Source organism: Dama dama, chromosome X, assembly GCF_033118175.1.
Source record: "Dama dama isolate Ldn47 chromosome X, ASM3311817v1, whole genome shotgun sequence".
Lineage (NCBI taxonomy): Eukaryota > Metazoa > Chordata > Mammalia > Artiodactyla > Cervidae > Dama > Dama dama.
Window position 1 is genome coordinate 118,808,463 of NC_083714.1, and position 22,657 is coordinate 118,831,119.

Consider the following 22,657-nt stretch of genomic DNA (forward strand, 5'->3'; position numbering starts at 1 on the left):
CAGCAGAGATATCTATAAAGAATATGGCTAGTTGTGGTGGGGAAAACACAGCAGGGCCTAGAGATCTAAGGCAGTTCTGTGTCCTATTGTCTACATGGTCCATTTGCCAAACATTTCCTTTGCTGTCGTCATATGAATCACTTTGCTTTCCTTTGAAGTCTCAAATACTATCTATGACATCCTCTTTTGTCTTTAGTTAAAGATGGTATTTAAGTTGAGGGTTTCAGCCATAGTTTTTAAACTTTGATTTTTTTTTTCCAGTTAATTTGTCTCATGACGTTTTACTTCTTAGACTAACTGGAAGAATCTAGATAGGTAAGGGAAAATTTCTTACTGCCCAACATAATTCAAATCATTATGCTGTGTGCCTTTAACTTAGTCTTAAATATCAATGTCAATTATATCTCTAAAACCTGGTATAGAAAACAAATAATTTATAATTAAGTTGCCAAGTAAAACTTATTTGCTTTTGTCCAGCCTATAAAATTAATATGTTCATATAATATGAATTTAATTAGATTTAGTTTTTATGAAAAAAATAAGAAAAGAGAATATTTCTGTCATTCATTAGTTTAATAAGTATTTATTAGGCATTGAAATTGTGTAAAGTTGAAAGAAATGAGCAATCATTTTCATTTGATTATGTGTAAAATGTAGTTATGACATATAAATATAATGTTAATATTGTGGGTAAATTTCTTGTATCTTTGTACCATGAGATCCTCTCAAAATGCCCTTACATGCATTTCATTTATTATACCGTGTATTCTGATACCTTGGCCCAGTAATCCTCATTTAATTCTTATATGAAGAGAAAATATGCTGAGGTGACATATCAGTGAGTGTTTGGTTTATATTAAGAAACAGAATGGCCCTGGTGGGAACTAAAATGTCTTTCACTGATATCTTAATAAAGAGTAAGATAATGTTATGTGACCAGTTAGCTCCCTCGTGGGATTTTAAGGATGCCTAAGTCAAGAGATATCTTGTGCAACAGGCAAATTTGGCCTTGGAGTACAAAATGAAGCAGGGGAAATGTTAACAGAGTTTTGCCAAGAGAACACACTGCTCATAGCAAACACCCTCTTCCAACAACACAAGTGATGACTCTACACATGGACATCACCATATGGTCTATACCGAAATCAGATTGATCTTTGTAGCCAAATATGGAGAAGCTCTATACAGTCAGCAAAAGCAAACCAGAGCTGACTGTGGCTGAGATCATGAACTCACTGCAAAATTCAGACTTAAATTGAAGAAAGTAGGGAAAACCACTAGACCACTCAGGTATGAAAGTGAAAGTCGCTCAGTGGTGTCTGATTCTTTGCAACCCCGTGGACTATGTACTCCATGGAATTCTCCAGGCCAGGATACTGGACAGATAGCCTTTCCCTTCTCCAGGGGATTTTCCCAACCCAGGGACTGAACCCAGGTCTTCCGTATCGCAGGTGGTTTCTTTACCAGTTGAGCCACAAGGGATGCCCAAGAATACTGGAGTGGGTACTGAAGAAGACTATCCCTTCTCCAGCAGATCTTCCAAACCCAGGAATTGAACGAGGGTCTCCTGCATTGCAGGCAGATTCTTTACCAACTGAGCTATCAGGGAAGCCCAACCATTCATGTATGACCTAAATCAAATCCCTTACTGTAATACAGTGGAAGTGACAAATAGATTCAAGGGCCCATTCAGGTATGACCTAAATCAAATCCCTTACGATTATACAGTGGAAGTACAAATAGATTCAAGGGATTAGATCTGATAGAGTGCCCGCGGAACTATGGACAGAGGTTTGTGACTTTGTACAGGAGGCAGTGATCAAGACCATCCCCAAGAAAAAGAAATGTAAAAAGGCAAAATGGTTGTCTGAGGGGCCTTACAAATAGGTGAGTTAAGAAGAGAAGCTAAAGGCAAAGGAGAAAAAGGAAGAAATACCCATCTGAGTGCAGAGTTCCAAAGAATAGCAAGGAGAGATAAGAAAGCCTTCCTCCATGATCAATGCAAGGAAATAGAGAAATACAATAGAATGGGAAAGATTAGAGATCTCTTCAAGAAAATTAGAGATACCGAGGGAACATTTCATGCAGAGATCGACACACTAAAGGACAGAAATGGTATGGACCTAAGAGAAGCAGAAGATATTAAGAAGAGGTGGGGAAAATGCACAGAAGAACTATACAAAAAAGATCTTCATGACTTAGATCAGCATGATGCTGTGATCACTGACCTAGGGCCAGACATCCTGGAATGCGAAGTCAAGTGGGCCTTAGGAAGCATCACTATGGACAAAGCTAGTGGAGGTGATGGTATACCAGCTGAGCTTCTTCAAATCCTAAAAGATGATGCTGTTAAAGTGCCACACTCAATATGCCAGCAAATTTGAAAAAATCAGTAGTGGCCACAGGTCATATTTCATTCCAGTCCCAAAGAAAGGCACTGCCAAAGAACGTTCAAACTACTGCACATCAGTGTTTTATAGTTTTCTATGTATAGGTCCTTTGTTTCTTTAGGTAGATATACTCCTAAGTGTTTTATTCTTTTTGTTGCAATGGTGAATGGTATTGTTTCCTTAATTTCTCTTTCTGTTTTTTCATTGTTAGTATATAGGAATGCAAGGGATTTCTGTGTGTTAATTTTATATCCTGCAACTTTACTATATTCATTGATTAGCTCTAGTAATTTTCTGGTAGAGTCTTTAGGGTTTTCTATGTAGAGGATCATGTCATCTGCAAACAGTGAGAGTTTTACTTCTTCTTTTCCTATCTGGATTCCTTTTACTTCTTTTTCTGCTCTGATTGCTGTGGCCAGAACTTCCAACACTATGTTGAATAGTAGTGGTAAGAGTGGGCACCCTTGTCTTGTTCCTGATTTCAGGGGAAATGCCTTCAATTTTTCACCATTGAGGGTGATGCTTGCTGTGGGATTGTCATATATAGCTTTTATTATGTTGAGGTATGTTCCTTCTATTCCCGCTTTTTGGAGAGTTTTAATCATAAATGAGTGTTGAATTTTGTCAAAGGCTTTCTCTGCATCTATTGATATAATCATATGGTTTTTATCTTTCAGTATGTTAATGTGGACTATGACATTGATTGATTTGCGGATATTAAAGAATCCTTGCATTCCTGGGATAAAGCCCACTTGGTCATGGTGTATGATTTTTTTAATATGTTGTTGGATTCTGTTTGCTAGAATTTTGTTAAGGATTTTTGCATCTATGTTCATCAGTGATATTGGCCTGTAGTTTTCTTTTTTTGTGGCATCTTTGTCTGGTTTTGGAATTAGGGTGATGGTGGCCTCATAGAATGAGTTTGGAAGCTTACCTTCTTCTGCAATTTTCTGGAAGAGTTTGAGTAAGATAGGTGTTAGCTCTTCTCTAAATTTTTGGTAGAATTCAGCTGTGAAGCCATCTGATCCTGAGCTTTTGTTTGCTGGAAGATTTTTGATGACAGTTTCGATTTCCTTGCTTGTGATGGGTCTGTTAAGATCTTCTATTTCTTCCTGGTTCAGTTTTGGAAAGTTATACTTTTCTAAGAATTCGTCCATTTCATCCAAGTTGTCCATTTTATTGGCATAGAGCTGCTGGTAGTAGTCTCTTATGATCCTTTGTATTTCAGTGTTGTCTGTTGTGATCTCTCCATTTTCATTTCTAATTTTGTTGATTTGGTTCTTCTCTCTTTGTTTCTTAATGAGTCTTGCTAATGGTTTGTCAATTTTGTTTATTTTTTCCAAAAACCAGCTTTTAGCTTTGTTGGTTTTTGCTATGGTCTCTTTAGTTTCTTTTGCATTTATTTCTGCCCTAATTTTTAAGATTTCTTTCCTTCTACTAATCCTGGGGTTCTTCATTTCTTCCTTCTCTAATTACTTTAGGTGTAGAGTTAGGTTATTTATTTAACTTTTTTCTTGTTTCTTGAGGTAAGCCTGTAATGCTATGAACCTTCCCCTTAGCACTGCTTTTACAGTGTCCTATAGGTTTTGGGTTATTGTGTTTTCATTTTCATTCATTTCTATGCATATTTTGATTTCTTTTTTGATTTCTTCTATGATTTGTTGGTTATTCTGAAGCGTGTTATTTAGCCTCCATATGTTCGAATTTTTAACAATTTTTTCCATGTAATTGAGATCTAATCTTACTGCACTGTCGTCAGAAAAGATGACTGGAATGATTTCATTTTTTTTGAATTTTCCAAGACTAGATTTATGCCCCAGGATGTGACCTATTCTAGAGAAGGTTCCATGTGCACTTGAGAAGAAGGCGAAGTTGATTGTTTTGGCGTGAAATGACCTACAGATATCAATTAGGTCTAGCTGGTCCATTGTGTCGTTTAAAGTTTGTGTTTCCTTGTTAATTTTCTTTTTAGTTCATCTATCCATAGTTGTGAGTGGGGTATTAAAGTCTCCCACTATTATTGTGTTACTATTAATTTCCTCTTTCATACTCATTAGGGTTTGCCTTACATATTGTGGTGCTCCTATGTTGGGTGCGTATATATTTATAATTGTTATATCTTCTTCTTGGATTGATCCTTTGATCATTATGTAGTGGCCTTCTTTGTCTCTTTTCACATCAAAGTAATGTTGAGAAAGAAGATTGGAACTGAACAAATCAACCTGCCTGAATTTAGGCTCTACTACAAAGCCACAGTCATCAAGACAGTATGCTACTGACACAAAGACAGATATATAGATCAATGGAACAGAATAGAAAGCCCAGAGATAAATCCACGAACCTATGGACACCTTATCTTCGACAAAGGAGGCAAGGATATTCAATGGAAAAAAGACAACCTCTTTAACAAGTGGTGCTGGGAAAACTGGTCAACCACTTGTAAAAGAATGAATCTAGAACACTTTGTAACACCATACACAAAAATAAATTCAAAATGGATTAAAGATCTAAATGTAAGGCCAGAAACTATAAAACTGCAAGAGGAGAACATAGGCAAAACACTCTCTGACGTGAATCACAGCAGGATCCTCTATGACCCACCTCCCAGAATATTGGAAATAAAAGCAAAAATAAACAAATGGGACCTAATGAAACTTAAAAGCTTTTGCACAACAAAGGAAAGTATAAGCAAGGTGAAAAGACAGCCCTCAGATTGGGAGAAAATAATAGCAAACAAAGCTACAGACAATGGATTAATCTTAAAAATATACAAGCAACTCCTGCAGCTAAATTCCAGAAAAATAAATAACCCAATCAAAAAATTGGGCCAAAGAACTAAACAGACATTTCCCCAAAGAAAACATACAGATGGCTAACAAACACATGAAAAGATGCTCAACATCACTCATTATCAGAGAAATGCAAATCAAAACCACAATGAGGTACCATTACATGCCAGTCAGGATGGCTGCTATCCAAAACTCTACAAGCAATAAATGCTGGAGAGGGTGTGGAGAAAAGGGAACCCTCTTACACTGTTGGTGGGAATGCAAACTGGTACAGCCGCTATGGAGAACAGTGTGGAGATTTCTTAAAAAACTGGAAATAGCACTGCCATAGGACCCAGCAATCCCACTTCTGGGCATACACACTGAGGAAAACAGATCTGAAAGAGGCACGTGCACCCCAATGTTCATCTCAGCACTGTTTATAATAGCCAAGACATGGAAGCAACCTAGATGTCCATCAGCAGACGAATGGATAAGGAAGCTGTGGTACATATACACCATGGAATATTACTCAGCCGTTAAGAAGAATTCACTTGAATCAGTTCTAATGAGATGGATGAAACTGGAGCCCATTATACAGAGTGAAGGAAGCCAGAGAGATAAAGAACATTACAGCATTCTAACACATATATATGGAATTTAGAAAGATGGTAATGATAACCCTATATGCAAAACAGAAAAAGAGACACAGATGTACAGAACAGACTTCTGGACTCTGTGGGAGAAGGCGAGGGTGGGATATTTCAAGAGAACAGCATCGAAACATGTATATTATCTATGGTGAAACAGATCACCAGCCCACGTTGGATGCATGCCACAAGTGCTCAGGCCTGGTGCACTGGGAAGATCCAGAGGAATCGGGTGGAGAGGGAGGTGGGAGGGGGGATCGGGATCGGGAGTACATTTAACTCCATGGCTGATTCATGTCAATGTATGACAAGACCCACTTCTATATTGTAATTAGCCTCCAACTAATGAAAATAAATGGAAAAAAAATAAAATATGTTTCAGATTAAAAAAAAAATAAAGTCAATATACTGAGGCATTCAGTATACAGGAAAGAGGACTGGCTTGAGGATTTAGAGACCTGGGTTGAAGTCTAATCATTAATCCATTATTCACCCAAATACTTACTCTTCCTAGACTCCGGTTTCTTAAATTCTAATATGTGAAAATTGAATCTATTTTTCATGGTTTAATTTAGTAAGTTTCTCAGACAAAGAGAATTGGGCAGTGAGAATTGAAAATGAGGCAGCAAAAGACACATATTTTATTATCTCACTTTATGTGGAATCTTAAAAAAAGAGAAAAGACAAAGCCAAAATACCAAGGTCTTTGGAAAAGAGCTCAGACTAGTGTTTACCATAGGTAGGGGAAGAGGGGTGGGGAATTAGAGCTATGTGTTCAAAAGGTACAAACTTCCAATTATAAGAAAAGTAAGTACTAGGGATGTAATGTACAACATGCCTATAGCTACCACTGCTGTGTGGTATATAGGAAAGGTGTTAAGAAAGTAAATTCTAAGTATTCCCATCACGAGGAGCAATTATTTTCCTTTCTTTTCTTCTTTCTTTTGTTTTTGTTGTATGTATATGAGGAGATGTATGTTAGCTGGACCTCTTGTGGTAATCATTTCTTGAGATATATAAATCAAACCATCATTCTGCATGTCTTAAGCTTATACAGGGATGTATGTCAATTATTTTTCAATAAAACTGGAAAAGAAAAAAAGAAAAAATAATGTCTGAAACAGAGTGTCACATTGGCCACTATAAATTAAAGAGGAGAGGTTGAGTGGGGCTACAGTTAGGACCAATAATGCTGAGATGAATTCCAAAGTCAAGCTAGAGTTAACTGTCTCCCATAATATTCACTCAAAACCAGTAAGTTACAATAGAGTGTTGAGCCAAAGAAGACAATTCTAAAAGATTCAGAGCAGAGCCACAGTAAAGTCATACCCAGCTTGGGGATCAAAGCCATAAGGTAGTAGCAGATGTGTGTGACATTGATTTTAACTTGCTAAATTATATTTATACCTTGGATCTCTAAAAGTTGATACTCAATTGTTTTGATATCTTTGTTTATAACACATGTGAGATGTATGACCTCAGTTATCTTTTCTGCTTCCTACTTTTATGAGTGAGAATATAATCACAACAAATTTTTTAAAACACCAGGAAAAATGCTTGCTCAGAAAAATACAGTACATACATAAACAAAAAGATGTAGCATGTTACTAGCACTTAGCAAACAACAAATTCTTAGCATCTTTCCTACTTAAGTTCGTAACTGAAGGTGGTCAGATTGACAACTTTGAGTGTGAAAGGAAAAAATAAAGACACATATACTTTTCAATTCACCTGCTAGGTGTGTTCACTGTATGCTCCCTTATATATGTGAGGCCTGGGCCTGGGTGACTGCAAGTACAGTTGTCAGGGTTTTTAACAAACTGGAGAACCATTTGTTTCTGCACAGCACATTACCTTTACATAGGAGCAATCAGCGGAAAACGTCAAGTAGCCAAGCATTCTGTATTACACAACACCACCGTCACAGTTAACCATCATTGCCCAACTGTTGTACAACTGTGTCTACTGCACAAAAATACATGCAACTAGAAATATGTTTGATAAATAATTCTTTAAAACTTTATTTTCACCTTAAATTTCTCTGTATCAACACAGATCCAGATTACCATTTAAATCCCAAGGTGAGTAACACATGTACATACACTTTATATTGCTATCAAAAACCTATCCATAGGCTCTAACTGCTTTCAAAAAGAATTTGTTATTCAGATAAGATTGTTAGTTTATTTTTTTGGAATTAGGCCAAAATAAATACATATTTTAAAACCTAGAAAGAAAATACAGAGAAAATTCTCACGATAGAATTATTAATGTTCACAATGACAGTAATTGATGTTGTGTATTTAAACTGATACACTCCAATGGAAAAAACAGATCAGGTGGAGCTCAGATGATTCTGGTATAAGTCTTAATGTGATTTGTCAGGGCAGATAGAAGGAGTATGATTTGGAAGATCAATATATGATAATAATTATTACTATTAGGTTAATAATACTACTCAGCAGCTGTGTTGAGACAAATTAAGTGGCTACATAGTTTGAAAGTCAGAGTGTTAAGTTAGGTTTATGATAAAAGCCGCGTACGCTGGTAGAATGAGAGAGGGTAATATGAAGTCAAGTTAGAGCTATGAGGTGTTGGTGGTTGTTCGAACAGGAAGCATATAGTCTTCTAAGAGCTTCAGTAGCAGGAATTAGGGATTCCATTCTCAGGAAAAATGGTAGATTATAATGTCATAATAGGCCTAGAACTGAGGCATTAAGGCATTTACTTGTCTTGTTGCCGTTCAGTTGCTAAGTCATGTCCGACTCTTTGTGACCGTCTCGGGCTCATTATAATCATTTTCTGGGTACAGGATGGATCCTATAGAAGACATTGTCCTAGTTTTCTTTTGCTGCATAAGAAATCAGTACAAATGTAGTGGCTTAAAACAACACCCGTTTAGTAGCTCACAGTTCTGTAGGTTGGGATACTGCCATGCAGTGGCTTGGTTCTCTGTTCAAGGTCTTAAAGGTCTGAAATCAGCATTTAAATACTTGTAAGATAATTCTAACATCTAACTCATCCTGATTTGGCATCATTTGTCATTTCTTATTCAAGTTGTTATGTGTCAATTTGTTATGGTATGAGTAGTGATATTTTATTTGGACATTTTGTTTTTTGGACATTTTGGCTATTATATTAGGATACTTTGGTCCCCATTTAAAGTTTTGTTTTGCTTTCTCATTTTGTCAGGCCTTTCATTTTTATAGGTTTGGCACATAGTGCCAAATTTTGTGGACCATGGTTCCATGACAATCTAATTTTCAGAACCTTTATGGTACCTTTTGTGTTGTGCAGGTGGAGCTACTTCTGCCCTACTTCTACTTACTTCCATAAGTAGCTGATGCAGCTACTTCCATAAGCAGCCTCCTCATGCTGCTTCTGGAGGATTGGGCCACTTGGTGCTACTGGTGGGGGAAGGGAGTCTCTGGACCACTTGATGAGGAGTACTTCCTGTGCCAGGCACTTGTGACAGGTTCTCCCTTGACTGTAGAGAATGAAGGGTACTTCCCAGGTTGAAAACCAGCAAGTTGGCTAATGTCTCTGGATAGGGGAGAGGAGTCTCAGGCCCTTCTGAGGAGGAGAGCATTTTCCAAGTGTGAGCTTATTGGTGGGATCACTTTTTCTGGCTAAGGAGCCACTGGTGTATATGGGTGGTGAAGGGGAATCTCGGGTTGAGTGGGGAGGAAATCACTTTATCTGGGGACTTATTGTCAGCAGGGATTTCAATTGCTCCTTCTTTTAGGTTCATCAGTGCTCATTTGGTATTTGTGGGATTCCTATTTGATGTGATGGTGGAGGAGCCCATCTGAGCCGCTTCCTATTACTAAGTTGAGAGGGAATGCTGGGTTTGGGTCACATTTCTTCTTGGTAGAGGTCATAAGGTGCCCCAGCATGAAGTTGCTCAGTCATTCTAAGGGTCCCTATCCAATTCACCTTCTTCTTTAGACCTTTCAGAGCTCTTTTTTGGTTGTCTTATACTGTTTCCAGGATATATAGTTGGGCTTATAGAAAGGGAGCAGGGAAAGAGGAGCATAAACCATCTTATATGGATTAGAAGTCCTTTCTGTGCCTTTTAAGTGGTCACCTGATTGGGACAAGCTCACTCTGGATAATTTCCCAATCAACTGTGCTGTTTATCATAATCTAACAATGGGAACAATATTCCATCACATTTACAGGTCTCACACTCAAGGAGAGGGGCTACTACAAGGATCATTAGGTGTCATCATAGAATTCTGTCAACCACAGAAGGTGTATGTGAATGTACTGAAGCATTAATTAAGCAATTATCATCCTTTGGAAGACTGGAACCTGTTAGGATAGTATGAAAACCAAGTACTGTTATAATTATTCTACTCACTGTAGATGAAGTACACCTGGTATCAGAAATGCTTGATAAAAATCAGAATATTCAAACAAATTTCAGTATTAGTTAATGTCAGTTTCAGAGGTTTGACCTAAGTCTTCATGTATGGCCATGCAGCTATCTTCTGTGTGAAAAATATGCTAGCTCAAAAGTGAATTTAAAAACTTCACCACCATTCCCCATTTATATTTTGTAGTTATGTGCAAATACTGTGGCTACCAGCAAGTCACATAGGAAATAAAGGTCAGTGATGTTTCTGACTTTAAATTTTTAGAGCAGGTTTATACTTAACACAGCCTGCATTTGAACAGGTTGCACATTGTACAAAGTCATGATTGTTGCCACAATGTACTCTCACCAGGATGGAAAATGTTAAGGAAACTTTTTTGTACTGGCCAATAGGGTCTTTTGCAATAATTGGTTCTTCCCATCAGGTAGCCAAAGTATTGGAGCTTCAGCTTCAGCATCAGTCCTTCAGGTTAGATTTGGCTAATGTGGACTACTGACAAAAGATTAGAAGCCAGGAGGAAAGAAGGTAAGGGTATTCATTTCTGTGATGCACCCACTCCAAAACTTTGGATTGGCAGAGGCTGCCATTTTCTCAGCTTATAGCTCTTGCTGGGTGGACTTCTACTACACCTCTTAAGACATTTGGGGTTGCAGGAACTATCATCTCTCTATGCCCCTTCAAACCTGGGGGTTCTAATACTGGCTTCTCAGTTGCTAGCCTCTGGGTATTCATCATCTCTTGGTTTCTGTTCATTATTTTCACATTTTAGTCACCTCATTAAATGATATTCCGTCACTCTTTTAAAGTGTGCCATCAGCTTTTGGTTGGATTCTGACTAATACATTGGTAGTGGGGAATAGGAGAAACGTTAAGGTAGTATTGGGGAGGGTGGGGTAAACTGCTGGAGAAGGGATAAATGGAAGAGATAAACTGGATAAGGGATAAACTGGAAGAGAAGGGTTTCAAAGCTTTTTATGGCATTCTGTGAATATAACATGACTTTTTTATGTGAATGACTCTAATGCAGTCTTAAATTGCTTCTGAGTTATTTAGTGGGTTCTTGTTTCTTTGCATGAACAACCAGGATTGAACACGGCCAAGAGATATCTGGGATTTATATGACTAGAAGATACTACTAGGATCTATCTGGATTGATTATATCATATTAGAACATTTTTGTCATGGCATCAGGAATATCGCAACCCAGTGCACATACTACATTTCTATTGAAATTCAATGCACTGCTATGGTGTGTAACTCATTTTTATTGTCAGATAGGATAACACTGTTTGACTTTTTAATATTTCCTTTTATTATGAAACAGAAATTGGGGAAAGCCCAATAATTTCTTCAGGAACAAGTAATTCAGTTCCAATTGTTACATATAGATTCAGATAGTTATACTTCAACATAAATAACTCTAAAAGTGGACATAAGGCAGCTGACTGGTTTTTTTTTTTTTATCATTATAACACTTTATATATCCGAGAATTCAGATCTCACATATAATTATCTGCCTCAGGTGGATCCACAACTGGCCCACGACAAATAGGGCAGCTTGAATGTTCTTCCAGCCATCGATCGATGCAGGCAGAATGGTATTCATGGGAACATGGAAGGATGCGTAGCATGTTGCCTGCAGTGTATTCTGTGATGCAAATGGTACACACTTCATGTGAATCATTCTCTGCAAAATATCTTAAAGGCAAGTTGTCAATCTGTGTTGTCGTAAGGCCTGTAGTTTGGTGTGGGTCTGCTTCATTTAATAAGAGAAACTCATCCAGGCTAATGGAGGACCCAGAGTCACTGTCATCAAGTATTATTGGGGTCATTCGTCCACGTTCTTGCCCAGTCTCTGATAAGCCTGTTGATAAGATTCTTTCTTCATTCTCTACCAAGATCAGAGAGCTAGTTTCTGAATCTTCATCATTTGAGCTAGAAATTAAGATAGGACTGGATGCAGAACTAGAAATTGAATAGGGGCTTGAGTCTGAGATCACTATTAAACTTAAATCAGGATTATATCTAGCATTTGAAGCAGAACCAGGTCGACTCTCACTACCACTGGGTCCATGTCTTTCATTTGGTGATTCTGCCCTTTCTATGTTTTCACTTGGAGGTGAGACACTATGCTCTAAATTACTGTCACTGTCCATAAGATTACTTGAGTAACTAAATCCTATCATTGTCTGCCATGATATACTCGGAAATGAAACAGTTGTTATATTTAAAATTCTATGAACGGGATTTCTGATGGTATTGACAGAAGCACTCTCATTGCCCTCATCAGAATATGAAAGCATAGGCTGAAGTACTTCTTCCTCACTTTCTGAAGTGGTAGTGATGTTCAGTGAGTCAGATGTTAACTGAGTTCTACTAATTCTGCTGTCTATCAGAGAACATGCTGGACAATGAACTCGTTCTACTTCAAGATTGAAGGGTGTGGTTAGATTTGTTTCCATCACTTCCCAAGATTCACTACTGCATGTTGTATCTGAATCACATTCTTCATGAGCAGCATTCCTAGTTTTAGAAGTTTCAGTAAGATCCCTATTTTGCAACTCATGTCCAGGCATTTGCTGCCTCAATGTTTCTTCATGCCCAGTTCTAGAAAATGTCTCATTCTCACATATGAGAGGTTCTTTAAAAGTCTGAGATGGTATATCTTCATTAATACTTGGAAAAAATTCCCACCGTGAATGTGGAGGTGACCAACTGTCAGTCCTTGCTCTGGTTCTCCGATAGACTGGGCTCCTACTTCTTAGTCTTCTCTGACTTCTAGTCAGTGGGACTTCCATTAATGTTTCCATTGTATCTTGTTCTGATGCAGATGGTGTTGTAAATAGTGGCTCAGACTGTGGATTTTCCACTTGTCTTTGGCTGTCTTCCGTATCTTCTCTCCTGGGAAATTTTGCAGATGCTACACATTCATCCTCTGGATTTGAGTTTTCATCATCAGGGTCAAGATTTCTTTCTAAGCCAAATCTGAGCTCATCACTATTAGCGCTACTTTGGCTGTCTTCTCCCCAAGACAGACATTCTTTTTGCTCACTTGTCACATTTTCAGTTTGTCCGGAAGTAGTAAGGCAGTCTAGTACAGAGTCATCACTGGATGTATCATCTGAAGCATGTCTCTCTGTTAATTAAAAAAGGGGGGGAGGGGCCATAAAAGAACTACCAAAATTGGAACCATCATAAAGTAGCACTCTGAAACTTGGCTTAAAAAGCAAACAAAAATGAGAACTTAAACACTCAGATGTTTTCAACTGATTTCATATTTACAGAGTTGATACTTTAAAAGCTATATTATCTAGATTTATAAGTAAAGGCAGGGAAGTTTCAATTTCATCTGAAAAAGAGTACACTAATCCTAGATAAATTCAGAGGGTATCTGAAGGAAGTCTGTTTTTCAATATTTCGTCATATACACAGCCCTGTATACCACTGTGGGAGGCATGTCAAGAGACATTTTTTTTTCAGTCCACTGTCAAAACACCAAAGCAATTCTACAAGGTAAACACCAGTTAACATACAGTGCTGGTATTTTACTTCAATTGATATTATTGTCTAATTCTCATTAGTCTCCAACATCACTACTCCTAGGCTCTTATATGCTTTTGATAATGTCTAAGTTGTTTTACAATATAAGATTATTGCCCAAATATAAACAAAGGTTATAGGTTTAAAAGTATATGAATTTTGAATACTTCTTAATATTACCAAGGTTTTTAATTGGCATTAAGCTGAAAGTCAGATGAAATGAATAGACTGAACCTAGCATGGCACATATAAGACCATATTCAAGAACCAAAGTGATAGTATCTTCTTCATTAGATAGTAAAATCCTCTACTTCACACTGGGAGAGAAGGCACCAGATCTGAGGTTCCAGCAGGGTTTCTCAGCCTTAAAACTATTTACATTTTGGCACTGGGCAATTCTTTTCAATTTTGGGGAGCTACCCTGTGCGTTGTGTCAAATTTGGCAGCATCCCTGGCCTCTGCCCACTAGATCTAGTAACACCCATGCCTCCCTCTGTGACAACCAAAAATATCTCCAGCTATTGTCAAATGTCCCTAGAGTGGGGGAGAGCAAAACTGTCCCCAGTTGAGAACTATTTGGTTAGAATATAAAATATTTCTTTTTGCTATTTTTTTTTTTTACACATTTACATAGATAGAGAGGGCTTCCCTCATAACTCATGGTAAATAATCTGCCTGCAATGCAGGAGACCCCAGTTGGATTCCTGGGTTGGGAAGATCTGCTGGAGAAGAGATAGTCTACCCACTTCAGTATTCTTGGGCTTCCCTTGTGGCTCAACTGATAAAGAATCCACCTGGAAAATGGGAGACCTGGGTTCCATCCCTGGGTTGGGAAGATCACCTCCATTCTAGTATTCTGACTTGGATATTTCCATGGACTCTATAGTCCATGGGGTTTCAAAGAGTCTGACAGGACGGAGTGACTTTCACTTTCATAGATAGAGCAAATAATTTGGGACACAGGAGGAACGTTCCATTGAGGTACAAAACCAAAAACCAAACAAAAACCAATAGTCTACCTCACACTGTTTCCCAGTTAAAACAACCCAAATGTGAATCAGGAAAAAAAGAACCTACCCTGGCATTCTCACCGCAAACCAAGTCAATGTCAGTTCTTTTTAATGAGAAGTTCCTTACCTAATAACTTATGCCACCTCTTTATAATTTACTATTTACTATTATGAAGTGATTATCTAATACTATGAAGTTCCTTTTTCATCCCATCCTGTTCCCTCCAAAGAGAAATATACCTGGATTTTCATCTGAGTTTTGTCGTAGGTTTTCTTTCATTAATTGCAGTCTCTGCAACAACTCTTCTTCTGTACTTTCACCTAGGGGGCCGAGCAAATTGTTGTCCCTCATAAGTATGTAATCTTCTTCACTCAGATCACTTACGAATCTGAAGTAATCATCTTCTCGAGCTTTTCGGTCTATCTGATCTCTGCGTCGGACCGAAACTCTGTCTTCTTCATCGTCGGAATCTGAGCTTTCCATCTCGATGAACAAGTGTAAAATTATGTGAATTTCATGACATAGTGCTGAAACGCTAAAACCTTAGTCAAATTGTATTTAGTTCATGCTTCCACCCGGGAGTGACCGGAACACACTCGGTCAGACCGTCAGCCTAAGTTCCCCGCAGCTCTGCTACTCGGCTATGGCACCTCAGCTCTGTACTCTCTGGTGAGGCAACAGTTGACATCCGCCTCTACATCCTAACTTGCTTAGGCGTTGCCTAGGCAACCATTGTCTTCTGTAAGGAACTGAGTAGGGGCTGGATTCAGGTTGGGTTTCATTTCATTCAAAAGCAGCCAGTATTTCTGAGGGTTTATAATGTACCAAGCACCATCCTTAAACTCTTCCCCTTCCCCCCTAGCTCTGCCCCGCCGCAGCCTGTTCTCAGGCTTTCAGAAGGCATTTTCATTCGCTACATTTTACATGACACCAGCTTCAAAATGCCACGCCAAGTCAGTCTCCTTAAATGTAGCATTCCTCCTTTCCAGGTGCCGGGGCACCGCTGCCCTTTCTCCTCATGAATTGCTCAGACCGTAGACTCTCACTAAGAAAGTAGTTCAGAGTTTTTGATAATTCACCAGGGTTTTAGTTGACTCTCTTCAATGTGTCCTCTCCCTTTTAGCTCTTAATGGCTTCATCTTGATTATAAGACCCCTCAATCCTGTTTCAAAAGATCAAAAAACACCAAAATTTGGGCAGGCTTTTCTGCTCATCCAGGGAATTTCTTCTCCACAAAAGCATTCGATTTCATTTTTGTCCTTGTGTCTCTTGCAAACAAAACTAGTCAGACTATCACAGGAACTTTAAAAAATGGATACGTAATATTTATTTTGCCTATGGTAATGAGTACCATCTTTGCTGATTTTGTCCCATGTGTCTTAGTGCAACCCGGATGTCTTTATTTACTGGTGAAAATAAACGAATGCTTATTTGTTATGCTACCTGAAGGAGACCTCTAAGAATTTCTGGACTCGTTAATACTGCAAGCCCCACTTAACACTTGTTTGAGAGTTTTTCATTCAAATTATTCATGTAAAGACAAGATTTGGCTACTGAATTTGAGATTATTTAATTTGTCTTATTTAATAATTAATCCATCCAACATAAACTGGGTCAGTTATTGTCCTAGCTCTACAGATATGTCAATTGTTGGAGCAGTTTGTATTGCCAAGTGATACAGACCAGGTGAGGCAAACACCATCTCAGCTCAGTTCAGCCGCTCAGTCATGTCCAACTCTTTGCGACCCCATGAATCACAGCACACCAGGCCTCCCTGTCCATCACCAACTCCTGGAGTCTACTCAAACTCATGCCTATCGAGTCAGTGATGCCATCCAGCCATCTCATCCTCTGTCATCCCCTTCTCCTCCTGCCCCCAATCCCTCCCAGCATCAGGGTCTTTTCCAATGCGTCAATTCTTCGCATGAGGTAGCCAAAGTACTGGTTTTAGCTTCAGCATCAGTCCTTCCAATGAACACCCAGGACTGATCTCCTTTAAGATGGACTGGTTGGATCTCCTTGCAGTCCAAGGGACTCTCAAGAGTCTTCTCCAATACCACAGTTCAAAAGCATCAATTTTTTGGTGCTCAGCTTTCTTCACAGTCCAACTCTCACATCCATACATGACCACTGGAGAAACCTTAGCTTTGACCAGACGGACCTTTGCTGCAAAGTAATGTCTCTGCTTTTTTCTTTTTTTTTTTTCCCCATTTATTTTATTTTTTTTTTAATTTTTTTTTTATTTTTATTTTTTTTTTATTAGTTGGAGGCTAATTAGTTCACAACATTTCAGTGGGTTTTGTCATACATTGATATGAATCAGCCATAGAGTTACACGCATTCCCCATTCCGATCCCCCCTCACACCTCCCTCTCCACCCGATTCCTCTGGGTCTTCCCAGTGCACCAGGCCCGAGCACTTGTCTCATGCATCCCACCTGGGCTGGTGATCTGTTTCACCATAGATAATATACATGCTGTTCTTTCGAAACATCCCACCCTCACCTTCTCCCACAGAGTTCAAAACTCTGTTCTGTACTTCTGTGTCTCTTTTTCTGTTTTGCATATAGGGTTATCGTTACCATCTTTCTAAATTCCATATATATGTGTTAGAATGCTGTAATGTTCTTTATCTTTCTGGCTTACTTCACTCTGTACAATGGTCTCCAGTTTCATCCATCTCATTAGAACTGATTCAAATGAATTCTTTTTAATGGCTGAGTAATATTCCATGGTGTATCTGTACCACAGCTTCCTTATCCATTTGCCTGCAGATGGGCATCTAGGTTGCTTCCATGTCCTGGCTATTATAAACAGTGCTAAGATGAACATTAGTGTGCACATATCTCTTTCAGATCTAGTTTCCTCAGTGTGTATGCCCAGGAGTGGGATTGCTGGGTCATATGGCATATCTATTTCCAATATTTAAAGAAATCTCCACACTGTTTTCCATAGCGGCTGTACTAGTTTGCATTCCCACCAACAGTGTAAGAGGGTTCCCTTTTCTCCACACCCTCTCCAGCATTTATTTCTTGTAGACTTTTGGATAGCAGCCATCCTGACTGGCATGTAATGGTAACTCATTGTGGTTTTGATTTGCATTTCTCTGATAATGAGTGATGTTGAGCATCTTTTCATGTGTTTGTTAGCCATCTGTATGTCTTCTTTGGAGAATTGTCTGTTTAATTCTTTGGCCCATTATTTGAATGGGTCATTATTTTTCTGGAATTTAGCTGCAGGAGTTGCTTGTATATTTTTGAGATTAATCCTTTGTCTGTAGCTTAGTTTGCTATTATTTTCTCCCAATCTGAGGGCTGTCTTTTCACCTTGCTTATAGTTTCCTTTGTTGTGCAAAAGCTTTTAAGTTTCATTAGATCCCATTTGTTTAGTTTTGCTTTTATTTCCAATATTCTGGGAAGTGGGTCATAGAGGATCCTGCTGTGATTCATGTCGGAGAGTGTTTTGCCTATGTTCTCCTCTAGGAGTTTTATAGTTTCTGTTCTTACATTTAGATCTTTAATCCATTTTGAGTTTATTTTTGTGTATGGTATTAGAAAGTGTTCTAGTTTCATTCTTTTACAAGTGGTTGACCAGTTTTCCCAGCACTACTTGTTAAAGAGTTTGTCTTTTTTCCATTGAATATCCTTGCCTCCTTTGTCAAAGATAAGTTGTCCATAGGTTCATGGATTTATCTCTGGGCTTTCTATTCTGTTCCGTTGATCTATATTTCTGTCTTTGTGCCAGTACCATACTGTCTTGATGACTGTGGCTTTGTAGTAGAGCCTGAAGTCAGGCAGGTTTATTCGTCCAGTTCCATTCTTCTTTCTCAAGATTACTTTCGCTATTCTAGGTTTTTTGTATTTCCATACAAATTGTGAAATTATTTGTTCTAGTTCTGTGAAAAATACCGTTGGTAGCTTGAAAGGAATTGCATTGAATCTATAGATTGCTTTGGGTAGAATAGCCATTTTGACAATATTGATTCTTCCAATCCATGAACACGGTATGTTTCTCCATCTGTTTGTGTCCTCTGTGATTTCTTTCATCAGAGTTTTATAGTTTTCTATGTATAGGTCTTTTGTTTCTTTAGGTAGATATACTCCTAAGTATTTTATTCTTTTTGTTGCAATGATGAATGGTATTGTTCCCTTAATTTCTCTTTCTGTTTTTTCATTCTTAGTATATAGGAATGCAAGGGATTTCTCTGTGTTAATTTTATATCCTGCAACTTTACTATATTCATTGATTAGCTCTAGTAATTTTCTGGAAGTGTCTTTAGGGTTTTCTATGTAGAGGATCATGTCATCTGCAAACAGAGAGAGTTTCACTTCTTCTTGTCCTATCTGGATTCCTTTTACTTCTTTTTCTGCTCTGATTGCTGTGGCCAAAACTTCCAACACTATGTTGAATAGTAGTGGTGAGAGTGGGCACCCTTGTCTTGTTCTTGATTTCAGGGGAAATGCTTTCAATTTTTCACCATTGAGGGTGATGCTTGCTGTGGGATTGTCATATATAGCTTTTATTATGTTGAGGTATGTTCCTTCTATTCCTGCTTTTTGGAGAGTTTTAATCATAAATGAGTGTTGAATTTTGTCAAAGGCTTTCTCTGCATCTATTGATATAATCATATGGTTTTTATCTTTCAGTATGTTAATGTGGACTATGACATTGATTGATTTGCGGATATTAAAGAATCCTTGCATTCCTGGGATAAAGCCCACTTGGTCATGGTGTATGATTTTTTTAATATGTTGTTGGATTCTGTTTGCTAGAATTTTGTTAAGGATTTTTGCATCTATGTTCATCAGTGATATTGGCCTGTAGTTTTCTTTTTTTGTGGCATCTTTGTCTGGTTTTGGAATTAGGGTGATGGTGGCCTCATAGAATGAGTTTGGAATTTCACCTTCATCTGCAATTTTCTGGAAGAGTTTGAGTAAGATAGGTGTTAGCTCTTCTCTAAATTTTTGGTAGAATTCAGCTGTGAAGCCATCTGGTCCTGGGCTTCTGTTTGCTGGAAGATTTATGATTACAGTTTCGATTTGCTAGCTTGTGATGGGTCTGTTAAGATCTTCTATTTCTTCCTGGTTCAGTTTTGGAAAGTTATACTTTTCTAAGAATGTGTCCATTTCTTCCAAGTTGCCCATTTTATTGGCATAGAGCTGCTGGTAGTAGTCTCTTATGATCCTTTGTATTTCAGTCTTGTCTGTTGTGATCTCTCCATTTTCATTTCTAATTTTGTTGATTTGGTTCTTCTCTCTTTGTTTCTTAATGAGTCTTGCTAATGGTTTGTCAATTTTGTTTATTTTTTCCAAAAAACCAGCTTTTAGCTTTGTTGATTTTTGCTATGGTCTCTTTAGTTTCTTTTGCATTTATTTCTGCCCTAATTTTAAAGATTTCTTTCCTTCTGCTAACTCTGGGGTTCTTCATTTTCTACTTCTCTAATTGCTTCAGGTGTAAAGTTAGGTTATTTATATTACTTTTTTCTTGTTTCTTGATGTTAGCCTGTAATGCTATGAACCTTCCCCTTAGCACTGCTTTTACAGTGTCCCATAGGTTTTGGGTTGCTGTGTTTTCATTTTCATTCATTTCTATGCATATTTTGATTTCTTTTTTGATTTCTTCTGTGATTTGTTGGTTATTCAGAAGCGTGTTATTTAGCCGCCATATGTTTGAATTTTTAACAATTTTTTTCCTGTAATTGAGATCTAATCTTACTGCACTGTGGTCATAAAAGATGACTGGAATGATTTCAATTTTTTTGAATTTTCCAAGACCAGATTAATGGCCCAGGATGTGATCTATTCTGGAGAAGGTTCCGTGTGCACTTGAGAAAAAGGTGAAGTTGATTGTTTTGGGGTGAAATGTCCTATAGATATCAATTAAGTCTAGCTTGTCTATTGTGTCATTCAAGGTTTGTGTTTCCTTGTTAATTTTCTGTTTAGTTGATCTATCCATAGTTGTGAGTGGGGTATTAAAGTCTCCCACTATTATTGTGTTACTATTAATTTCCTCTTTCATACTCGTTAGTGTTTGCTGTACATATTGTGGTGCTCCTATGTTGGGTGCATATATATTTATAATTGTTATATCTTCTTCTTGGATTGATCCTTTGATCATTATGTAGTGTCCTTCTTTGTCTCTTTTCACAGCCTTTATTTTAAAGTCTATTTTATCTGATATGAGTATTGCAACTCCTGCTTTCTTTTGGTCTCCGTTTGTGTGAAGTATTTTTTTCCAGCCCTTCACTTTTAGTCTGTATGTGTCTCTTGTTTTGAGGTGGGTCTCTTGTAGACAGCATATATATAGGTCTTGTTTTTGTATCCATTCAGCCAATCTTTGTCTTTTGGTTGGGGCATTCAACCCATTTACATTTAAGGTAATTATTGATAGGTATGGTCCCGTTGCCATTTACTTTGTTGTTTTGGGTTCACGTTTATACAACCTTTCTGCATTTCCTGTCTAGAGAAGATCCTTTAGCATTTGTTGAAGAGCTGGTTTGGTGGTGCTGAATTCTCTCAGCTTTTGCTTGTCTGTAAAGCTTTTGAATTCTCCTTCATATCTGAATGAGATCCTTGCTGGGTACAGTAATCTAGGTTGTAGGTTATTCTCTTTCATTACATTCAGTATGTCCTGCCATTCCCTTCTGGCCTGGAGGGTTTCTATTGATAGATCAGCTGTTATCCTTATGGGAATCCCTTTGTGTGTCATTTGTTGTTTCTCCCTTGCTGCTTTTAGTATTTGTTCTTTGTGTTTGATCTTTGTTAATTTGATTAATATGTGTCTTGGGGTGTTTTCCCTTGGGTTTACCCTGTTTGGGACTCCCTGGGTTTCTTGGGCTTGGGTGGCTAGTTCCTTCCCCATTTTAGGGAAGTTTTCAGCTATTATCTCCTCGAGTATTTTCTCATGGCCTTTCTTTTTGTCTTCTTCTTCTGGGACTCCTATGATATGAATTTTGGGGTGTTTCACATTGTCCCAGAGGTCCCTGAGGTTGTCCTCATTTCTTTTGATCCTTTTTTCTTTTTTCCTCTCTGCTTCATTTATTTCCACCATTTTATCTTCTACCTCACTTATTCTATCTTCTGTCTCCGTTAGTCTACTCTTGGTTCCCTCCCGAGTGTTTTTGATCTCATTCATTGCATTATTCATTTTTAATTGACTCTGTTTTATTTCTTCTAGGTCTTTATTAAACACTTCTTGCATCTTTTCAATCTTTGTCTCCAGGCTATTTATCTGTAACTCCATTTTGTTTTCAAGATTTTGGATCATTTTTATTATCATTATTCTAAATTCTTCTTCAGGTAGATTCCTTATCTCCTCCTCTTTTGTTTGACTTGGTGGGCATTTTTCATGTTCCTTTACCTTTTGGGTATTTCTTTGCTTTTTCATCTTGTTTAGATTGCTGTGTCTGGAATAGGGCTTCTTTCTTTCTTTTTTTTTTTGTAAGGTTATCGTGTATTGAAAATGAAAATTAAGGAGTAGTAGAGGAGTACTAGAGGACTTTAAAAGAAATAAGAGAAAAAGAAAAATAGAAAATAGAAGAGAAAAGGGAAAAAAAAGAAAGAAGGAAAAAAAAGAAAAAGAAAGAAAAAACATTTTTTTTCCTAATTAAAAAAATCGTAAAAATCTATGAAAATAAAAGTTAAGGAGTAATTTGGGAGTAATAGGGAATTTTAAAGGAAAATAAAAGAGGAAAAAAATAAAAAAAGAAAAAAAAATTTTTTTTCCTACTAAAAAAAAAAATTAAAAATATATCAAAGAATTTCTCTGGAGCTGTTGCGGTCAGTGTGGGTTAGGCTCAGTTTCAGATAGCTCCTCATTCCAGCTTACACTTCTCGGTATCTACAGGCCCCTTCCGGTGTAGTCGGTGTTTTCTACAGGGATTTAATCTGTTTCACTGGTCCCTTCTGAAGCGGTTCTCTT

At 37.7% G+C, this 22,657-nt stretch overlaps 1 protein-coding gene across 1 annotated transcript; it reads right to left on the bottom strand.

Annotated features, from left to right (window-relative positions):
* Nucleotides 1-11,686: 11,686 nt before the first annotated feature.
* On the bottom strand, nt 11,687-15,221 carry LOC133052502 (E3 ubiquitin-protein ligase RLIM-like). The gene is made up of 2 exons (XM_061137443.1): nt 14,978-15,221; nt 11,687-13,323 (listed from the first exon to the last, which is right to left on the bottom strand). Exons 1-2 carry the CDS (start codon nt 15,219-15,221, stop codon nt 11,687-11,689), a joined length of 1,881 nt encoding a protein of 626 aa, XP_060993426.1.
* Nucleotides 15,222-22,657: the final 7,436 nt, after the last annotated feature.

What these genes read in the sequence shown, in the direction of transcription:
- LOC133052502 (XM_061137443.1), bottom strand. Translation starts at nt 15,221, where the DNA reads ATGGAAAGCTCAGATTCCGACGATGAAGAAGACAGAGTTTCGGTCCGA. An exon ending in AAACTCAGATGAAAATCCAG is followed by an intron (nt 13,324 to 14,977) that starts GTATATTTCTCT and finishes TTTAATTAACAG; the next exon opens with AGAGACATGCTTCAGATGAT.